Here is a 23,445-nt window from a genome sequence, read left to right on the forward strand (position 1 = left end):
TAGAGTAAATATGTCTATCTGGAAGAATAAATACATGTAAAAACTGGATATGCATAATTTTATGTGACCATAGTTCATATTTTTGCCAGCAAACTGTATTAAAAGTAAAGTTTCTTTAGCAAGTATGAGGACCGCACTATTAAATCCATCATACTGCTTAGAATATTTCTGTGGCATGGTTTTTGTTAGTGTTTTTAGTATGCTATTCATATGGCTGATGCTTGTGCATTTGCATGTCTAGATCATTCATTATCAGAAGTACTCAAATCCACATTGATTTTTCTGAAGAATATTAGGATGGATTTTTTCAGCTGTCTGGTGCTGCGCTAGTGGAGGAGTCTTGAACTGGCTGCTTCTGCTATAGTTAACTTCTGAAACAGTTGAGTCTGTCCTTTACTGCTTGATGAGAACTTCTTGTGCTTCAAAATCAGAAGCAAAACTCTAGGGGAAGCTAAATAGCTGTGATTCTACAGTCTTGTTGAACCAGTTGCTGCATAAAACCTGGGATGATTCCAGTTTGGGGGTCTCCCGTGACAATCCAGTTGAAAGCAGAGGGAGAAAATGAGTAATTATGTTTTTTTAGTTAATTAATGTAGACATATGGGCCAGTGTCTCTATATATTGTACTGGGAGTTTTTCATTCCATCATTTAGTGATGTAAAGCCTTCTATCCAGTATACATCTGAGAAGCAATATTAAAGACAGTCATGCTCATGCTATTAGCCTGCATAGGTTGTCTGACCGTGACCCAGCTGTCTTTTGAACTCATTGGCTAACATCAAAATAAATGGAATAGAAGTCCTGACAAATGTTCCTCAAATTTGTGGAAATGAGTGGCTGACTGATAGAGATCTGCCTTCCAGTGGGGTGGGTTAATTTGGGTAGATATGACCAAATTGGTTTTGTTCCATGTCATTTGATGGTAGCTGGGGTACATACAGGTGACATTTACCTCCTGCTTAGTGGGATCGTTAATAGGACATGAATAGTGGTAGGGATTTAGGAAAGCTGTGCTGGAGTGGTATGAAGGGAGTTGGAGCCACAGGACATCTGTAGAAACCACGCTTGATCAGTTTGGTCAATCACAAATATTATTTCTGCATCTTCTGTGCAACAGTAATAACTTTCATGGGTATCCATTCTGTTGTTTTCTGCACTTCTACTTAGGGCTGCTTCACCCAAGTTCAAGTGGAATGTAACTTCTCTTGAAGTCTGCAGCACTCTTGGCCACTTACTCTTTCTGACACCCTTGAATGGGGTGAAAGTGAACTTAAAGTGTTGGTGTAGGTCTGGTGTAGGAATTTTTCCTACTCTGTTCAAACCTCCAGCTAGAGTTTGTGGTTCTGTAATGGTTCTGGGAGACAGGCTGGGAATTGCAGAATACTAGGATGTCCAGGGAGCCCAGGTCAGGGAGAGGAAAGGCATATTGCCAAGCTTGGCTTTTCTACTCTGGGACTTGCCTCAAGTCATTTCAAGCAGAATGGTTTGGAGCACTGTGAGACAGTGTAAAATAGATGAGTGAGTATGAGAGAGTTTTGTCCAGCTGGGAATAAGGTTTGTGTATCACATTGTCTTGAGGGCTTAGCTTTTTTATAAATTGGCTGCACTAGAACACCAAATGGCTGCCTTTGACTGGAAAAAAACCCATACCTTTGCGGACTCAAACTGCAGTCAGCAGGGTAGATTAGGCTTCACCTTTTGGTCCACTTATGTCACTAGATTTGTAAGTGAGCAATAACTGGATTAGAATTAGCAACAGAGAAACTCCTATTTTTAAAACAAACTGAGCATGTATATTGTGGTTTATGCCTTATCTGACCTTTTTTTTTTTCCCTTGTAGAGCAGCTTTTATGAATTATTTTTCCATTAAGTATGAAGTGGTACTGAAACTTCTAGTCTTTTGATAGCTAGGCTAACTCAAGGTATTCTCCAGCTACTTAGTGTATACAAAATTTCACATCCTAATATAGTCGCACTTAATATCCTTACTTGGTACACTGATAAGTTTGTCAATTAGAGTCCTTGTACTACATGATGAAGAGGAGGTGTGCTTGAAAAGCTTTCAGAAGCTCAGGTTAACTGTAATCCAGCCCAGGAGTGCGCAGAGGGGAAGACGTGACTGGAAAGCAGGCTGGGATGGTAAAGGTTACTTCAGCATTGACAGCAGGTACCGCTGCTGGTCATCAGTACACGTGCAACTACTGCGCTGCCACCTTGACATGTTTTATTTCCACTTATTTTTAGGGTATGCTGCAAGTTTTTGATGACTTGTGACTGCTGTAACAGTTATTTGACTTGCCTACTAGAGGTGACTAATTGATGTTGTAATCATGTGGAGAATCTTTTCAGAGATTGTAGCTGTTGTGTCATTATCTGGTCGTACCTGGAGTCCATGAGTGTTTCTGCCGTCAGTGGAAATACCGGCATTATATGATTTGTCCATTAGAGGTCACTGTTTAAATAGCTTTAGCAGTTTCTTTTGTGGGAAGATGCTTATGCTCCCGGTAGTGATTGAGCCTGCCTGGTAGGTGGTGGTGGACACAGCTTAGTTTTTGCTATTCTCCTCAGTCTCCTTAACCTCAGGTGATCCTGTGCTCATCAGCTTCACCGTATTCTTGTGCTGCTTTTAAATGTTCTCAAAAGTTGTCTGCTACTCATAGCTCACTCCTGATGACTTTTTTTTTTTTCTATCCTTTTGCTCTTGTGCTGTGATTCCTTGCCCAGTGTTATCAAATGTCTGAATGATGAGAAATCAGGAACAACTATTTTCTTTATCAAACCTCCCCTGTATTACCTGATGTCACGTTCAGTCCTCCTCTCCCTTTCCTCCGAGCTGCTGTCCTGTACTGTCCTATGTTCTTTCCACTGCTTCTTCCTTGATTCTCAAGTGTAATCCTTTACTCATCTTTAGTTCTTTCCTTTTTCTGAGATGATCCATTAGGTTTTTTTCTGCTGGTTCCCATTTCCACACCTGAATTTTGTTTGAGTTCACTTTCTGATCCTGTCAGAATAGCTGTGTCTCGTTGTTGTTCCTTTGAGAGCCACGTGTCCACCCTTTATCATCCTTGTGCATTTCGCCTTCTTCCAGCAGAGCAGTTCAAAACTTTTCCCCTTTTATTTTTTTTTTTTAAATGCTCGCACAGCTTACTGCTTCTTCGCTCTACCGTCTCCTAGATTGTCTTGCTCTCTATGCATGACCAGCACAGGAGCTTGTCCTTTCATTACTGTTAACCCTCTTGACTGTGTCGTTGATCTTATTTAACATGCTGCTAAAATCCCTTGGTGTCATTTTTATATTAGGACATCTCCTTTATAAGTCACCTTTCTGGCTGCCGTGTATACCGAGATGCATTGGAGATAGTCCAGGGGCAGATAGCAACACTGCATCTGTCTGTCCTGAATGCCTTCCCAGTCTAGCTGCTTTGTCCTGTCCAGACTGCTGAAATGTGTTATAGTGTCTCCCACTGGTATTGTCTATTGTCTGACACTCTGCATTTTGCCTGGTATCAGGTTATTTATATAGCAAACTTGACTTCTGGAGGGAACTAGATGCCCATATACTCTTTACTCTTCGTTGCTTCTTGTGTTCTTCTCTACTTTGCTTCTGCCTTTGCTTCCTTCTGGTAAGTCATTCCATGCTCTCGTACTGACATGATATACCCCAAAATGGCGCAAGTAAGTTATCTATGCGGTGAAACCAGGGTTGTGTCCAAAGCACAAGATTTCTGCCTGAGAGTGGCCTCTCAACTGTGCTTGGGAGTGGTGCTTCAAATTAACTGTAAGCTTTTCTTTTTTGGTTATATATTTTGATTTGTTTTTTTACTTCCTATTTCTGGTGTGAGGATCTCTGAAGGGAAATATCTTTATGATTGCAGTGCACAGGGGGATGTGAGAAGGAGGGAAAAGGAGATCCCTATGCATATGCCTTACTAAATTTGTGACATCTGAGTTCTACACAAATGTTTATATTAAATACCTTGTTAGCTTTTTTTCCTCCTTGAAGCAAGCCCAAAGCTTTGGTTCTGACAAAGTACAGATGGTAGAGCATTTTAGCTTTAAATAATACAAATTTTGGGTTTAAGAAGCTTTGGGAGAATGAAGCAGAATAATTTAGGAAAGAGTTTTGTGCTTTAATGGTATAACGATTGCATGCTGAAACCACCCCCATTTATGCATAAATTAAATTGTCAAAGTTTTTGCTGTATGGCAACAAAGTCAGTTTTGCATCATAAGTAAGCGTACATATTAAATACAGCACTAGATGCAAATCACTTGTTTTTAACATAATTCTTCAGAAGCTGTTCTTCTCTTATTAAAAGGCATCTGTAAACACATTAACTAATTTTTTCTAAGTCTCAATGTTTTCTGACATATTTTAGTACAAATTTCTTGTCTCTTCGCTTATCTACCAGTGGCTTAAAATGGCTGTAATTTTTTTTGTGGAAGCCCTATATAAGCGATCTTTCTCCATGTGTACGTACAGGCTGTAATGTAAAATTGTTGGAAATACTCTTGCCAGGTATAGAGTATTTAAAAGTTGGCATTTCTGAGTAAGAGGCTGGAGTGACCTTGACCTGTGAGGTCAACAGATACTTATAGTATTAGTTACAAAGACCTGGTGTTCAGGGCATCTTTGGTTAGTCCCTCTTGTAAACTGCAGAAAGCATGTTAAATAGACTGAAGTAAAGAGAATATTGAGGGAGGGGAAGGGGAATGTGCTGAACTTCATCTGGTTTGATTTAACTAAAGCCGGCTACCGTGCAGTAGTGTGAAACCATGCTTAAACAACTTAAACGCCTGAAGGAGACTCACTAGTAATCGCTTCCTAACCTCAGCCCCTGGTTTCTAGTATGTCTCTACAAACTCTGGAGCACATCTTGCATTTTCTTCTCAGAGAAAAACAGATTTGTCCTTTGTCTTCAGTAGATGTCATTTGATTCCCGGCCTCTTCTCAGTCTTTCTTGTGCTCACAGCACTTCTACTTAAACTCTGGCTTCTAAATTAAAACTATTTGTTGATAAATGGCTTTGTTAGCACAGTAGTACATAAGTGAGCTGCAGCATAATTTAAACATGTTCATAAGAACACTTTCATAACTGCAGTGCTTCTCTGGATGATTGCAAAAAAGAACTCTGCTGGTCTGTGGAAAGAGCTGAAGATTAAGGAGAGAAGTTTGTTTTTAATGTTTTAAGTGTGAGGAAGGTTAGTATCCACCTTTGGAAGAAAGTGAGGGGAGGACAAAAGGAGAAACTTGAGCTACGTAATGCGTAAATTAAGTACTGTGTGCTTCAGTTGGGATCAGGATTCTCTTCAGTTAACTGCCAAGTATGATATCAGCACGCTTATGAATATTTAAAATGAAAACTGTTGTGTTCTCCCTCTGCTAATTCCTCTTTCATTTTGGTGAAGCTGATTGCTTCTCTCTCAATATAACAGAACCCTTGTCGAATTAATCTAAACATGACTCGAGCTCTATGAGTACAGTTATATTGGATGCACAGAATGCATTATATATTTAGTATTTCTAAATACTTCTTCCCCCATGAAATGTGAGTAACATTTCATGTCTTTATGACCTTTAGTCTAAGGGATCCTTACTCATGAAAAGTTCCTGTTGATGCTAATTGGATTAGCAACAGTCGGGAGAACTGGGTTTATTATATTGTATAGCCCACAGGTTTTACTGTAGGCTTAAGAAATAGGGTCTTGCTCTTGGCTAGAAAACCTTACCTGGGATCTACAATGGACTGATCGCACTCTCGAAGGTCTGTATTGAGTTCTCTTTACTCAGACTCTTGACCAGCTTGTAAGTGGAACAGTTTAATGAGAAACTGGCATAGGCTTATAAATCTCTTCTCTGACAGGTAGTGCTATTTTAATAGCTCTTCTGAATAAATATTCTCTTAGACCTGTAAAGGTTTGGAGTACTACTGAACATCATGTACTGCAAAATTACTTCATTAACTAAAGAAACATTCTGAAAAAACAGGGATTCTGCAGCTTAAAGTTTTTAAAGGTGTGGATGCCAAAGAAACTAATCATATTTTAAATGCTTGAAATGCTTATTTCACTTGCTGTCCGATTCAAAACCCATTGAATTCAATGGGAGGTTTTCTGTAGCCTTTGAATCATATTTATTGAGGAGATCGTATGCTTACTCATGCAGTTTTATGAATAGGCAAGTATTACAGATACTGTTTTCCAAGCAGCAGTGGGACAATGTTTGTTTTGAACATTCAGTATTAAGGTATAAATGAACTGAAGTGTTTAACTCTGTTTATATACTGTGTGTTCCTCTCATGGAAACTATGATATTTAATAAATCAGTTCACTTGTCCAATTGAGTAGTTTATTGGCTCTTGTCACCTTTTTCATCTGAGCTTCCTTGTCAAAATTTTTTTATATTTGAGTTTTAAATTGTAAAGGAAATTTTTATATGGGTCTCTCTTATTAAGAGTGTTTTCAGAAATGTTTGATTTCATGTTGGTCCCTGCTAAACACAAAAAAACAGACTAAATTTCATCTTTTAGATAAAAAGCAAATGGAGACTTAATCTTGCAAACACCTGAGTTTGTTTACTTTCAAAGCTGTGAGTATTCCTGTTGTTTTCCAGTGCTTCACAGAAACTTTAAGAGAAATAATCCTGGAGATCACTTGCAGAAATAGAGACTTTCTGAAGTCTCTGCATTTTCAGCTGTATCAAGGGCCCTGCCACCACAAGAGGACTTGTATTGAAATCTAGATGAATGATTGCAGAGTGGAACAACTGGAGGGTGGAAAAATGCATCATCTTTTCTTCTCCTCCATTTTCTGTATTCATCCTCCTTTGTCAGAGGTTGGGTATAGAAAAGGAGCTGGATCTAGATGTCAGTTATAGGTAGTAGTATGAGAACCACTTGACTTCCTGCTTCATGAGAAAGGGTTACGTCTGAGACGCTTATGTCCAAGCTGCTCTGACTGATTTAAAGGTTCTTAGTGTGTGCATGATAGCTGTCTCGGATAAACGGTCCATCTAACTTAGTATCTGCTCTCCAACAGAGGGCAACATCAGCCCTCTAGTAAAGCTAGATGTTTAGTGTTGGCTTCTGGCTCTTGATGTAGAGAGAGAACTAAAGTCCAGATCCAGGATACTTAGGTGTGGAGGTATAGGGATTGAATAGTAGGATTTAATCCTTCTTATGTATGTTTTGGAAATCATATCAGAAGTTCTGAACAGCTGCTGCTTATGTAGGAATAACTTGCCTTGAGTGAAAGGCTGCTCTGATGAGAATATATTTTTGCCTAAACAATTGCCACTAGCTTCAGGGCAAAACAAAGCATGTTTGTTTGTAAATGCTTTCAAGTATAACAAGCTGACAGTCCTTATTTCCAGGAGCCTCTTATTCCTTGGTGTGCAGCCTGTAGACTCTTACTCTCAACCAAGCTCTTGAAATCAAGGTGAAGTCTATAGCTGACATAGTGAATCACCGTATGCAATTTCCAGTATTGAACACGGGGAAGGAAGCTGCTCCTGGTCTTGTGAAGTGAGACTTAATATGAATGGGGCTTCATGATGTGACTGAAGCTTCACAGGAGAACGCAAAGGCTTTGGGCTGCCAAATTTTACTAGCATTTGCTGAGGGGGAGTTTAGTTGTTAATGACACTGGGCAGCAGATGGTCTTAGAAGAGTTGTTAAGACACTGTGGATCGTACTGTAAATATGTGGGTGAATGGAACCAGGATGCTGACAGTTCACTCTCACAGCTCATCATGAGAAGGTGACTTGAGTGGAACTCAGTATTGCCAGAACATGAATTTTTTGATATTTTGCAGTCTGCTATATATCTGGGAAGAATTTTGCAGCATAACAGTGGGACGGTAGTCGGGATGCACTTACTCGTGTAAAGTTCAGAACAGACGACATTATATGCCTAGTCAACCTTGCTTGACCACTGCTGATCTTTAGACCTGAAGGTGCTGGATCTGTGCAGTTTAGCTACAAGACCAGTACAGGAGTTAATTTCAGTCTTCTGTTTTTCTTTGAATCCAAGAGAGCATTCATTCATCTGAATTGTTGAACCAGAAAATAAGCTGTTACAGGAAAAGGTCCTCTTTCCACTACCACAAGCCTACTCTTCTGTTTTTCTGTCTCACTAAATACCTCCAGCCCCTCCATCCAAACGAAAAAATACAATTGTGGATTAGGGCTTTTTACTTTCATTTAACAGGGTGAGACACAAAGTAATTTATCCAAATCCTTTGCTAAATTTTTAGCCTTTTTAGCCTGCTTACCCATGCAGCTTTTCATACAGCTTGAAGAAAATAATGATATAAATTATCCTAAGTGTAATTTATAACATAAAGTACAGCATGTGGCAATTATACAAATATATCAGAAACTTAGTGGACAGTGTGCACGGGCACAGCTTCTATTGTTCTCTAGGGACGCTTATTCACACCTGTGCCCTCACAAAGAAAACCAAATTTAAAACCTCTGATAAACTAGGCAGTGGAAGTTGAGGTTTTGCCCCATGGTTGCAAGTCAGGTAAGCAGATAGAATCAGGGACTCTTCAACTGTGTAGTAACCCATTGACACTAGAGTTCTCTGCTGTGATCTTCAGTGCAAGTGTAATCTTTGTGAACAAATCTCTAGAAGCCATTTTCTTCCTGTCTAGATGTCATCTTTTTCCAGGTAGCCTCATGGGGCTTTTTTTTGATTGTTTTGTGTTTGGTTTTTTTATTTTATTTCTAATTAAGATCATCATTCACCTTCTTCCTTGTAATGAATCTTTTTCTCCCTGCAGTCTCCTAGCTTAAGTCAGAAGTGAGATACAAGCTTAAGAATTCCCTTTTTCTTAAGGATGGGAAACAAGCTGGTTTGGACAGGTATTTGAAAGGATGCATCAACTAAATCAGTGTCAGTAGTTCAGGGTAGCTCAGTAACTGGGTCCAGCTTTTTGCTTGATGTCACTTATTGTTTGGACTCTGTCAGGCTCCTTGGAGGGTACTCGTCCCCATCTTGTGGTCTGTTCACAGACACAGAACAGCTTTGCTGCTACTCTGTGATGCAAGAGGTCATTAGGGAACTAAATCCACTGTGAATGGGACTGACTAAATGTAAGGTGCCTGTAACCAACACTGTTTCAACTGAAATGCATGTCAGGTATCGCTGGCTTTCCTTGTATGAGGGTAGCACTAACAAGTTGTCTCTATAGTCTGACAGTTTCTGTAGTCCAGCCTCACAGCACAATCAAAAAAGTTTCATGGGCTTCCTCTCTTTGTAGTGATAGTGTATGGTCCTTGGTGTAAGATGTACTTTTTTTCAGTTGGCTTTGAGAAATTTTGGTGTCTTGGGTAACATCTTAATTTCTTTATCATCTGGTGATGGCTTTCAACCTGAATAATTGAAACACAGAGTTGACACCTAGGCAGCCAAGCTGACTGTAGGTTTGGTAAGTCACCTCTGAGATGTCAGGCTCTTGTTTCAGTGTTCCCACAACAGAGCTCTGCATTACATTTAGCATAACTTGTGATGTTAAGTTGCAGTGGCTTTTTTTTTCTAGGAGCGTGTAATCTCTTACACTGTCAAAAATGCCAAAACCTTCATACTGAATTTTTATTAATTGCATCAACAGTGTAACTTCAGGAGAATTGTATTTGATCTCTGTATCATTTAGACTTTGACTAAGCTAAAACCTGCATTTGCTAGTACTTCTGATTACTAGTCTTGCATGAACATAGTATCTGCTTGAGAAGAGCAGTAACATGGTTTGCCAGTCCACTGCATCTCATCAAAGTCAAATTATAAAGTCTAATTTCTGAAAGGAAAACATTTTAATATTGGTAATTACTGTTCTGGTGAAATGTTGAGGCTGGAAACAGCTGAATTATGTCAATTAAAATCCTCACTTCTGTTAGGGAATAATTTAAAACAACAGTAGTAGTACATTACCCTTTACTTTCTGAAGGCACATAATTCTTGCTGTCATTGAGTGACAGATAGGCATGGACCAGTTGGAAAATACCGCAAAGGGAGGGCTTTTAAATGTTCAAATTTGCCTTAATGACTTTATAAAAAAAGTCTGCTAGAAATCTTCTGCAATGAATATGGCCCTCAACAGTAATATTTATGTAGTGTAATTAGAGTGTTTGTTAGGCATCCCGTTATTGTTCACAATGTCTAGTAAATGTGACATACTATAATGTTCTGCTTTGTAAACATTATTGACTCCATTTCAAGACTGAGATTGCCTCATGCCAACAAATAAAAGAAAAATCATGGCCTCATAAAAACTTGTAATTATTTAGATGTGCACTCTGTGGGTTCCTGATGCAGTCAAAGTTGAGACTGAACCAAGGTGAATATCGAACACAGGTGCAAGCTTTGGTGCAGGTGATTTGCCAACCTCTTTTTATGTAAACCTCAGCAGTCTGCTTAAATCTTACTAAGTTTAAGGGGTAAAGATACAAATCTAAATAGCTTTTAAACCTCACTTGTACAGACATACTCATATTGTGCTTCTTTATTATTTTTTGTGTTTCTAGAGAGCAAGCAGATGTTGATTTGTCGGTAATCCAATGTACCCATGTATGTGTATTGATCAGCTAGTTATTCACTCATTGGAGGTTAACTGAAAGAGTCCATCTTTTAGGGCTAAACTTACTTTTTTTGTAAATTTTGTTGTATCTTAAATGGAAAAAACTTGGATGCTAGATTATTTAAGCAGTAAGCAGAATGGGCTATTGCTAAAAATGAATTTTTATTTCATGTTTGCTGTTAAAGACCTTTAATAAAACTGTCGTCTTGGTGTAACTACTTGTATCATTAATTTTTTCAATTCAAATAATGAAATTATCTGAATCTCTTGGGGTCTGCTCTTTTGAGACCCGCGTGTGCTACGTGAACTCAAGCGGACAACCTGCTTCTCTCTCTTAGTCTATGAGAGCATTTGTTGTCCTTGTCTCTCTGCAGTGGTGTTTGTTAGTCAAAATACCTTACAGTGCTGGTAGTAGTTTTCTGAAGAGTGCAAAGTGACTGCTCTTAGCAATGAGAACAGATTCCAGATAGGAGGCTTTTTTGATATAAACTTTGCTTTTATTGCATTAGCTATTAGATGCTGTTTCTACTGTCAGACACTACAAACAGAGCAAAAGACGGGTGCTAGTAGAGCATCTATAGTCTAGGTAGCTAGTTTGAATTGCAGTCTCTCACGATGAAAACTTTCCCACAGCTGTGCCAGCAAACATCGCAGACCTGAGAAACATAGAAGTGCTCAACTTTTTCAACAACCAGATTGAGGAGCTGCCTACACAGATTAGCAGCCTTCAGAAGCTCAAACACCTGAATCTTGGGTGCGTATCTTAATGCAAAAATTTGCTGTAACAGAGGTAATGCCAAATGTTGTTGAAACGGAACCTGGAATTTCTTATTTTTTGCTATTAAAGTTTCTTTTTGAAAGTGTTTGTGAGGATATTTTGGCAATTATGACTTCAGAGTGTTTATCTAGTATCCTGGATAATCAGGTACTTAAAAGTGATCAAACACTTACTCTGGTATACTGATAACTGTTTAACGGCAAGCAGCAACTCACATTCATCTAATACTGAAGTAAAACCTAACAGTTATTGAATTTTACTTCCCTAGCAACTGTCTCTTAATTCTGTGGTTGCTGTGTAAGAGACAGGCTCTATATTCTGTTCTGTTTTGTTTAAAAAAAAAAAAGCAAGCTGTTTTTTTCCATGTTAATTTAGGACTTTAATTCCAAAGTCCCAAATTTGGGATTAAAGACATTTCAATTTCTATTAAACCTTTAAAAGAAGCAGCAAGTCTTTAAATGTGTATTTATTTCAGAGAGCTACTATTGACTGAATTTGAGCCAAAGTCATTCCTGTTAAGTGTTGAGATACTATATTCCAGTAGAGTTGGTGGTACTTTGTAAGAAGTATGCTTCCAGAAGGCTTTCTTGAATTATTAAGAAAATAAATGTGAAGCACAAACTTCCTTAAAATTAACTGGGTATATTAAAGTGTAACTAATTAGAAAAACACTGGTAGGGGAAAGCTTTAGCTTTATAGTGTTCTCACTGAAGAATGTTTGTATTTTATAAATTCAAGCTTCTGAAGACCTTAAACTGAGGATTTTTTTTTTTTTTACTATTTTAAATACCGAATGATTTTGGCGAAGATCTGTGTATCGTGCTTTAGATACTTTTGTGAAGTGCTGATAGTTGAATTGCATCTTGAACTGTTGAAATGACAATAAATGTTTTCATGATGATCTGTCTTCTCTGGTCTTTATTTGGTTACTTTAGATCTCTGGCATGCCCTAATATCTGTTTGAACCTGGAGCTGCTTTTCAGAGTGAATATTCATTCATGATCAGGTTTCTATATATCTTGGGGGTTAAATCCATATTTTTGCAATGGTATATGTTGCAGTGTATGGAGGGGGGAAGAAGCTGGGCTCCTTCCGTGGACTGAAGCAGTGACAATTGTTAGTGTAGTTCAAATACTGGTCTTCATTAATGGAAAAGATGTAGTGCAAAAGTCCACCTGGGGTTAAGACCAGCAGGCATTCAGGTCTTGAATCACAGTTGCCACCTTCATGTGTCCTGTGGCCCAAGATCTTGTAGATTAAATGCTCTTCCTTCTTAATCCCCTCTTCAGCCATAATCTTCCAGGCACAGGATTTACAGCCCAGCAAAACAGGCTATGCTTCAGAGGTCCTTGGAGTTAGTAAAGGGGAAACTTCTGCCCTAGTAGTTTGTTGGGGGGCAGCCTGTAAACCCTCTTGTCATCTGCAGTGCATGTGTACACACAGGGCATCAAAACAGCCCTCTGGGGGAGAGGGGAAGCTTGAATAAGAGCATAGTCAAGTAGCGGGGTAGAAAGAGGGAAGGTGTACTGCTGCACTGAACGCTGGAAAAAAAGAAAAATTTTGGAAGGCAGGTGTGGCATGGTTTCTGGGGCACAAGCTCAACACTTGAACTTGTGCTGGGCAGGGACTTGCAGCTGGTTCTTTTTCCATGCCAAAGAATAGATACCGTTCTGCCTGTTGTCAGTAGGGAGACTGCTCTCTCTCCCTGCTCCTTGCTTGCAAAAGGGAGGGCCGTCAGGGCCGCCCATCCTTTTTACTAGTGAAAAAGGAGCTGCTTTCTTTAGTCCTATTTGATATAAATAACAGTTTTAAAAACAGAGACAAGTCTACAGTAGCAATAGTGGAGAATGCCTTTCTGTATTTTAATAGCTACTACTATTGAGGTGCAGGTCCCTGGTAGGACTTCTTATGGGGCATGAGGAGGATGAAGATTTCATCTGGTGTTTAGCTACAGAGAGCTGATCTCTACAAGTTCTTGTTCTGGTGGGGCTGGCTTATGCAAAAGTGGGAGAGGAAAGGTGAAGTTAGTATCTGAGAGTCTGTAAAAGAAACGTTGTATGTGCTTCTCCTGCCTGTGCTCACATGGGTGTGTAGTCGTCATGCTTAGTCTGGACGTGCAGCTGCTCTTGTATTTAATTTTGTGTCTAAAGAACTTCTAGAAGATTGCCTGTCCTACAGATGTATTTCACAGTATTTATCACATGGTATAGCACAGTGTTTGTCAGACATTGCATGGGGGAGATTAGAGCCAAAAGTCTTTATTTTTGGATACCTAACTTTGTCAATATTTCAACTTGAGTTTTGATAGTTTAGTGTTACATCACACTTCATAAACTCACGTTACATCTTCTTTTGACTTCAATTGTGTCTATGGCTATCTATCACTTTTGCATCAGAAGGAGAGTCAAATTCAGAATGTGTTTAGAGATAACATGTGAAAGGTCATAATTGTTTCCAGTCCCCACATACGAATAAAATCCAGTTCTTCAAAATAGTGCATGCTTTTCCTGAAGATGCCTATCTTCTCTATTCTGCTTTCAAACCCGGTGGTAACTGAAGTAAGATCCATACACACAAGCTTTATGTTTGGTGTACATGCAATAGGGACAGTATAAATAATAAGTTGATAGTTCTTTGCTGTTCATATGCTAAGCAGGCAGAGCTCCAGCTCATACACAAACAGTGAGGTGCTATCAATATTGTCTCCAGCTCCTTGCCTTTCTTCGCCATTGCAGCAGCTCTAGTGACTATCTGGATCACCTTGTTCAAGCCCTCTGAGGTCAGAGAAAAATTACTATTCTCTGTACCCCTTCTGCTCCAGGATATCAGAGAAACCTTTTCCTTCTGGTAGCTTTCCTCCTGTTCTTCTGGCTGTTACCAGCGGGAACTGCTATCCTAAACCCTCTAAGACGGGCTGAATGAGCTATATTTAGACTAAGCCTCATCAATCAGAGGACTGACATTTTATTTACTTCATGCTCCATGTGCATTGATAGTTATCTAGTGACACAAATTTGCTGTTCTTAAGAAGCGGTTTGAGCAGCAATTATCAATGAACATAAATACCGGGCAGTTGTGGTATTCCGCTTTGTATTTGGTGCCATGGTGAAGAGCTATGTGGAATGGGGGAATGGCAGGTGGTCAAGAAGATGTGCAAAAGGGTAATTTGTAGTTTAGCTAGAAGATAGGTCATCTACCAAGGACTAGCTTTCTCCGTGGCACACTGTTTAAGCTGAGCGTAGCATTGTGGCACCTCTCTCCCTGGTGCTTCGTGTTTCAGGTGTGGCTGTTGATTGACATAATAAATGGGATTCCTTGCAAGTATATAAGTTTTGGCATATTTATGGGAGTGAGAGATTTAAAAAAGACCTGCATCGCCAAAGGCTTGCTCAGTATTTTGTAGCATCAAGCCCTTTTCAAAATAAAAGGGTAGTTTGGTTTAGAGTACACTTTTTAGAAATTAAACTCATTGCCTGTATTAGTTCTACCAGATGAAGTGAATACTGATGTCGTGTTCTGTTTTTCCTTCTTCACCTACAGCATGAATAGGTTAAACACCCTGCCAAGAGGATTTGGCTCTTTACCAGCTCTGGAGGTTCTTGACTTGACTTACAATAACTTAAATGAAAATTCTCTACCAGGAAACTTCTTCTATCTGAGTAAGAAACTTTTCTAAAAACTCTGCAAATCTTCATGATATGCTGCTTTGCTTTCTGCAGTTGAAATTTATTTGGTGGAGACCGAACCTCCAACAGAATTTTTTATGATATTTATGTTTTCCTTTGAATATCTCTCGACTATTTCTACATAGCTCAGCAATATTTACCACTTGCATACAGTCACCTGACACCATTGGACATGAGAAGACTTGGTTAGTAATGGTATATTAATTTTCTTCTGAGTAATATTTCCTTGGGTCCCATACATGCAGTTAAAACTTCATGTAAGCTTGCAAGCCTCAGGGGAAAGGAAACTGTTTTGCAAGGCAACTGTTGTGTGTTGACTCCAGAAACAATTGTGTTCTTGATGGTTCGTTACTGAAATAGTTTTAACAGCACGTGGATGTTGAAGCGTCCAGTATGTTAAAAAACATGGTAAAGTTACAAGGTTTGGCACAGGAATGGTAGAGCTAAGCTGACCTTTGCACATGTTAAAAATACAAGCTCAGAGAGTTAAAATAAAGGTATTGTAATGCATATGTGCAAAAGGGCTGTATTATGGTTGCCTAAGCAACTTGAATTCTGGCACTTTCTGGATTTCAGTGATTCTGCTGCCTTACTGGTCTTTGCACTGTGCTGTGCTGAAGTGGCTTCAGAGTTAGTGCATTTAGCAGCAAAAGTGAAGGCGAGGGGAGAGGAAGGAGTGCCGCTGTCTGAGGGATTTCATGATTGTAACCTGGCAGAGGGAAATTTTTAAGTCAGCATTATTAAAAATGGTTACATATAATGAAGTGAAAAGAGGAGGAGGAGTAAACTGCAAAGGACAAATGGGATCTCCTCTCTGGTGGGGAGGAGAAGTTTTGCTGACCTGACCACCTTGTTTCCTGCTGCACCCGACAGTTCTTTGTGAGTCTCCATTTGAATTTTTTTTTTTTTTTCAAACAATCATGTACGCTTATTCAATAATAGCAAGCTACATGTTCGTGCTGGGTCATCTCTTTTTCTGTAAATTTCGTAGAGACTAAGCATGGAAATTATAAATTACATAATTTGAGTGTTCAGTATTGCTCTCTTTTAAGATTTCTTTCCCAGCGTTAGGCTGTGCTTTCTGTACAGCTTAATATAGGTGTGTATTTGTCCAAAAAATCTGATTTTTTTTTAATGTTTGTTTAGGATGCAAATTGATGTAATAAATAAGAAATAAAGAAGAATAAAGAATAATGACTGCATTCTGACAGCTGAGCATTGAGACTATATGCCAGAACCTGCCAGAATCTACTATTGTAGAAATTGTTAATTGTGCCAGTCCTTTTGAATATAGATGTTTTCCTGAACTCACCAACAATACAATAAGCCAGTAAATCTAAGTTTGACCTGCTTGTTATTATTGTGAGCCCTGGGTGTGTCAAAGGCTTTTCACCAAGTCAGGGTTATTAATCAAACTTGACTCCCTTTTATTGATTAGACCTCAAACGGTTGGGTTATATGCCACCCTGTTTATATATTGCTATTTAATTTGCAGCCACCCTGCGTGCACTCTATCTAAGTGACAACGATTTTGAAATCCTGCCGCCAGATATTGGGAAGCTCACAAAGTTGCAGATAGTAAGTAATTTATCTAAATTCTTGGAAAATCAATTCACTTTTGCAATGCTTGTAGGAATAGAATCTAGTCAATTTGAGGAGTAGTAGGGTAAGTTTGTGGGAATAGACCACTACACCTGGAACTGTTTCTTGTTTACCAGCAGACACTTGTAAATAAATTGGAAGAATTGAGCATTTAGGAGAAAGGTGGGGGCAGAGGGAGTAGAGTTCTGTTTTAGGCTGCTTTATGGTGACCAAAAATTGTTCTGACTACTTTATATTCACTCTTAGCTGAGTCTTAGAGACAATGACCTGATATCACTGCCTAAAGAAATTGGTGAGCTCACTCAGCTGAAGGAACTTCACATCCAGGGAAATCGTCTTACTGTGCTGCCCCCAGAACTAGGTAAGATTATGGATGGTCTTTTATTTATTTGAATAATAACAATAATGATGCACTGTGTTTCCGCTGAAACGAAACCAATTGTTAAACTCTAGGAAATGATTTTGCTTAAGTTGTCATTGCTGCTAATATTTACTTTCCTGTGAGAAAGACTCACTTTTGTCACTCCTACTCAATATGCAGGAGAGGCCAGAAGATGATGTGTGTTTAGTTTTATTATGGTTTTTTTCATGTTACATTTTCCTTGTGTATTAGTACACCTGACTGCCAATTTGCATGCAGCATCTTGCTTTATATAAGATATCATAAATATTGGGTCTGCAAAGCGATTCTTGTCTCTGGCTGGGTTTTGAGAACACTGTTTGGATCAGACAAAATTATATTAAGCAAAAATGACAGCAGTATAACTGACTTTTTTGTGACTGTTCCTGTGAAAATGGAAGTTTGATCAACTAGAATAAAATATAGCTAAATTAGAGGAATTTTTTTGTTTTCTGTTTTGGTAGCCTACCTTAGTGAGTTGATGGCGGTTTCACTTAAAGCAGTGGAGCTGGTTGATGTACTTTGAATTTGTGATATCGGCCATTTAAATATGATTACAAGTGGCTTCTTTAAACCTATAAGGTAGAGTTTATCTTTGAAACTTAAGTATTGATTTTGGTGAATTTGTATTGCCGTATTCCATTTTAAGGAGGTGCATTAACTTCAATAGAAGTTGTGCCTGTTTGCCCCATGCCAGAATTTGGTTTCAGATCTTTTTAAATATTGTCATAAAATATTTTTGTTGGGAATAACGTAGCTGCATCAATTATCTGTTGTTGAAATATCTGTTACGCAGGGTTTGTTCCTTATTTCTTGTTATTGTGGACTGTGGCAACTTCTTTGTTTCTACTGGTACCTTCCAAATGGTTCCCAAAACTGAGAAAGATAGTGACTGAAGTTTGCATGATAAAGCAAAATTATTTGTTGTCATAAGAACTTGCATCGACCCATTAGAGAATGTGGCAGCTGTGTGCATAAATGTGACAGTCTGCAATGTGTGCTTTTTGTTTCATACAGAAGTGTCTGCTGCTTTCTATGAGGTGGGGAAGATGTTTGTCTTGACTCTTACTTGTTTATCCACCATGTTTTTTTTGCCTTTGTCAATCTACTGGACTATATGATGCTCAGGATTTTTTATTTTTTCATTTCGCATCACCGGTAGTTGAAAGTTGCTCTCGTTTGCTTAATTTCAGATGTTTATTCCTTGACACACGTATACTTTCTGTAGCTTTTTGTCACAGTCATATTTATTTATAAAATCCTTTTCAACAGCAGTAACATCTCAGAAGCATGTAGTATCTCTAAATGTACTTTTATGTAGCTTCCTAAATTATAGCCTTGTTTTTTTCCAGAAAGTGGAAGTTAAGTGCTGCACTGAGTCTAACCACCTTCTGCAGCTAATTAAATGTTCTAAACATGCTGCTGCCATACGAGCATAACAGCAAATTCACTTTAAATGGCTTTACATCCCTGTCCAAACTGAATGGAAATGTTTGAAACAAAATTCTTTTTTTATTTTGCACTGACCTGCAAAGCTCAGGATGGCCAAGGGAAGCATTTCTCCTGTTAGTTAGCATTTGTTTGCATTATAGAGCGATACCACAATCTGGTAGAAAAAGGACTTGTCATTTTGCCCCACCCGATTAGGATGATGTGCATTGACACAGCTTAAGTCCTTGTCACCTCAGTTCTTTATTACTCAAATGCTATCCTATAAATTATACTTTTCTCTTCATTTTATGGTCTTACCCAAGATTCTCATTCATGATCAATTGGTGTAATTTCTATTGCAGTCTATGCCATGTGTAGTGCTAGAATAATTTTTTTATATATATAAAAAAATTAAAATAGCCTAGATTTTGTGGTATATTTCCAGAGGAGATTACACTGAAGTCTAGATTTATAACTTGTGCAACTTGTAAGCATATTTACTGTGCAAAGTGGTGTTGCTTGTTTGTTAAACACCTAGGCAAACATTTAGGAAACAGATTTTAGTAAATGGAGCACCAGGCTGGGCTTTGGAGAGCTCGTTTGAGATGAGGTAGGAGCAGGCCACAGGCAAGCATGAATCTGCTGAATTAGAAGTCGCTTTGTCTCTGCAGCCCTGTTTTCCCTTCTGCAAACTAGGGCAATTTACAGAAGCAGGCCCCTTTACAAACAGTTTTAAATCTGCCAAGGAAAGGTGGTATGCGAGTGTCGCACCCTAATGAATGGACTGCGAATTCCATAGTCGTCTTCTGAGGGAAAAACAATTTTATCTGCTGCCTGAGTTCTCCCTCCTAAATTTTTAAAACTGGATTATAATGTAAGGAGAACTATCCAAATACTTTGTGCTGTGCTTGTTGGATAAATAGCTTTTCAATGAACAGGTCCTATTTGCATTAATTGGAGGTACTGCTGTTCCATTTAAAGTAAACAATCTTTCCTCTCTCATTATCACTTTCATAATTAAAGGTGCTGAAGGCTTTTGACTGGCTTAGTTCGGCACTGGTGGACAGCAATGAGTCATTAGATGTTCATTTACCAGGGAGATGGGCACAATATAAACAGCCGAATAAAACAGTGTATTTGAATGAGGAGAAGGGGAGGAGTACATTAAACTGGTTTTTAAAGGTAATGGAAATAAGTGCAGAAGACGACATGGAGAGTAGGAGTGAGAAAAGGCCATAAACAGGCGTTGAGATCACATTTTGGAATGGAGAGAGATACCAATAAATAAAAACTTGCAGTCTGCTCTTAATTTCACCTGACGTGATTGAGTGTGGCACACACCAGTAAGAGGACTGTGGGAGATCAGCGTTACCCTCCTCTGTGTTTAGCAGAGAATACCTATCACTAATTTAAGAAAAATATTCTTGCCCAGGAGGAAGACCCCTGTCTAGAAGAGCGCAGTGGTGCTCTGGGTGAGGGAGCTTGTCTGTAAATACAGTACGTGTGAGTGATGAACAGAGGAAATGGCCAGGAGTAGGTGGGTGGAATTTGCAGCGTGTTTTCATCATTTGTCTCTCAAAACCCCGTTCATGAGGAATGGTGGTGGGCAGTCATATATAAACTTTAAAGAGGCGCTGGCATTTTTTTCCTTAGCATTTAAAAGGTTATGTGCTGCATTGTAAGACAAATAAATCATGATTCACTGCAACAACAGAGTTGCAGTCAGTTATATGAATTGCCAAGGAAGCACTAAATCTGTCACTTTGTGTATTCTGACCATTTAACAATTGGGACAGTGTTTGGAAAGAAAGCCGAGAAGAAACAAGAACCACGTAAAGTGACAGATGTAATTAGTAAGATCAACGATGGTGTTTTAGTTCATTGTATGGTCATCTATGTGGACCCATATGTGCCATATCAAAGATTTTCTTAGCTGAGTCAGGAGTGTAAGAGTAGTATAAGGTGCAGAATATTCACAAAGTTGTAGCTAAACGTAAACAGCCACCCAGAGAATGTAACTAGTTTATCTGTAGGTTTGCGTTTATGATGTGAAAGCAAATGGCAGATTTTTAAAACCAGATTCTAATGTTGACTGTGTTTGTTACCCTGCCGCCAACACACATGTGCGCGCACACGTACATGGAGTTTGCTCATGTTTATGCATGTGGGAAGAACAGTGATTTCTAAGGATGTGTTTCTAATTACCATCCTCTTTTTCCAAAACTGAATGTTGGCATCAATGGCTTTTAAGTATACTATTCAGTACTGTTCTACTTTATCAGATAATTTCCTCAGGCATAGGGAGACACTATCAAAACTGTGATGTTAGGTACATAGTTGAAAAGTGGAAAATACAAGCCCTTTAAAGAAGAAAAAAACCTTTATGGGGTAAGTAGCCATGTTCCTTTTTAAGAAGGGTGAAACATTTTGTAAATTAAATCTGTATGTCAGAATGCCTAAGTAATTCTGTCATCATTTTTTAGTTTTGAACAGCTAAATTATCTTCTGTGGATAAAGGATTGGCTTTAAATAGAAAGTTCAAGGATTCCTGCCAGAAGTCTCAATATTTCCGTCACAGGAGAGGACATTTTAAAATTCAGACTTTTGAAATGACTCTAGAGTTTGTGAATGAATATTATATTACGCAAAGTAGTTGCTGCACTTATTTGTTCAAGTTAATATTAATTGAAATAGGAGTTTACTTAGGTAATTGTAACGGGCATGTGCAAACATAGGAATCACTTATTTCACAAAAGATTTTTCTTTTCTAAATATACTTGACGTAAACATCAAACTTTACTTACCTCAGTATAAACCGTCACTGCATTCTACCTGTGTCACAACACAATGCTGCTTACACCTGCAAATACAGGTCTGTGGTGCTTGTTGGAAGCCTGAACGTCCTGGGGCTCTCTGGACACCAGCTGAGCACTGGAACAACTAATTGATACCTTGCAATTTAAAAAAAAAAAAATTACATGTTTCTAGTTTTGGAACTAAGGCAAAGGTGGTGTAAGAAAGTAAGGAACTTTATTAAACTTCCCAGTGGATAAAGAAAATAACTGTTTTCTAGGATGTAGCAGTTACTAGTTAAGGAAAAATAGAAAAATGTACATAACAAGATAGGTCATGGACAGAGTATTTATGTAAGAAAAGCATCTCTGAAAATTTGTGAATATTCTAATTGCGTTTTTAATTTTTTGCTTGTTTTAAGTTAAAAAAGGAAGAAAAAAAAAACCCACCACCAAAACCCACCACTTTTTACGCGGTTAGAAACCAGGCTGATTCCACAAAGTACTTGATGGGAGTTAAGGTGCATGCGAAGAGGTGACAACTCTGCGGTTTCATTATACACAGAAAGGTGTTTTCTGTAGTCCACCATTTAGATTTACACCATGGGCATTCATTTCCTTACACTGCTGTAATTCTTGCCAAACTTCCCAAGATTCAGATTTGATCTTACATTAGTTTTTAAAATATGCAAGTCCTACTGTCGCTTCTCAGATGACTACAGTATGTGTGTGTGTAGGATTTCCTAATGTTGACTGTACTCTGATTATAAGTACCATCAGCATAATAATGATATTTCTGTTGGCAAATATTTCATCTGTTCTGTCAGAGCTGTGGTAGGTAAGAGTACCCTAATTAGAGCCAATCTGAGCAAATGTTATAGTTGTTAAATTTGGTTAATTTCACGTGTTTCATAGTACTTAAAAGTGGTTTTGCTCTTCTGAGTACTTGGCAATCTGTGTTGGAATGGAAGTTTCAAACGTACGGGGCAAAAGCAATACAGTGAATCCTTTTTGCACTCATATTTTAAAATTAACTAGATTTTGGTCTGATAGGGACCCTTCAAAAAGAGAATGCTCTGTTGAATTCCCATGTAATTGGGAATCCCAGGGGAGTTTCTGAGTTTGGAAAAAATGTGCAATATATTTCAAAATAAATTGGGATGCTGATCCTCTAAGCCTGTAATACTTCCTGTGCCATTAAAACGTCTTTGATGTTAAACTTCTTTGACATCATGTTAATTCCCTTTGTTCCAAAAGGCATCTGCTGCATAGTGTGTTTCTTGGGTTTCTTCACTGGGAACAACGCTCAGCAGTGACTGACTGTTTGCCCCTCGAGATCCCGGTCAGTGCTAGACAGTTGTTACACAAAGCAGTGAAGGAAATGGTGTTTCCAGCACAATGTGTCACCTTTCAAAGAAGGAAAACGGTGAAACTTAGCAATACTTGTAGGTCTTCCAGTAAACGGTCTCTCTCTTACATTAGGAATGTGTCAGAAAGGAATTTAACCGAGTCGTAAGTAATTTGAAACAATTTTAGAAAGAATGTAGGAAACATTTTGAAGTAATTTCTTGGATTTTTGTCAAAATGCTGTTGCTTCTGCCGTTCCCCTCAGCTGCCCACACAATGGCATCAGCTGGGCTGGTTGCCTTGGTACCTGCAGGCTGTGTGTGGTGGAGTTTGGCTGTTGAAACAGTGTGATTTGTCATGTGGAAGTACAAGCCATTAGCAGTGTGTTGTTTGGCTGGGAGTGCCTTGTGTGCTGCATTGAGTAAGTTCCTGTTTTGTGGCATTCATCAGTGAACGTTAATATTATTTACTGTTTCTACTAGTTGTTACGCTAAGGTCAGGTTTGCTGTGTGGAGTGATGGTAGAAATTTCCAGGGCTCTTCCCTTGTTCACAGAGAATTAATGACTCTTTCTGTCACCTGAATATGGCAGTGTGAGTTTGCCCAGCCAGGTTAGATCTCTATTCTGCCTGTACTTAATAAGTGAAATGTGGTATTAAGGGAGAAAGGGAGAAGTTCAGCATTTCATCTGTTCTGTTGTCTTTCCCAGGCTTCATCTTCAGTCCTGACACATTCTGGAGTGAAAGTCTCCTTGTGCCAGACTCCACACTACGCTTCAGTGTAGTGATTCTGGCTGACCTTTGCTATGATGCTGGAGTTTCGTATAAATAT

At 38.7% G+C, this 23,445-nt stretch overlaps 1 protein-coding gene across 2 annotated transcripts in view; it reads left to right on the top strand.

Moving 5' to 3' along the window:
- Window positions 1-23,445, top strand: part of RSU1 (Ras suppressor protein 1) — a 107,371-nt gene that overhangs the window by 12,293 nt on the left and 71,633 nt on the right. For both annotated transcript variants that reach the window (XM_074574562.1, XM_074574560.1), the window contains exons 4-7: window positions 11,213-11,333; window positions 14,898-15,016; window positions 16,539-16,621; window positions 16,892-17,006. In XM_074574562.1, coding sequence (XP_074430663.1) covers window positions 11,213-11,333; window positions 14,898-15,016; window positions 16,539-16,621; window positions 16,892-17,006 — 438 coding nt within the window. The remainder of the gene's footprint in view (window positions 1-11,212; window positions 11,334-14,897; window positions 15,017-16,538; window positions 16,622-16,891; window positions 17,007-23,445) is intronic.

This window comes from Larus michahellis, chromosome 2 (assembly GCF_964199755.1).
Source record: "Larus michahellis chromosome 2, bLarMic1.1, whole genome shotgun sequence".
Taxonomy (NCBI): Eukaryota; Metazoa; Chordata; class Aves; order Charadriiformes; family Laridae; genus Larus; species Larus michahellis.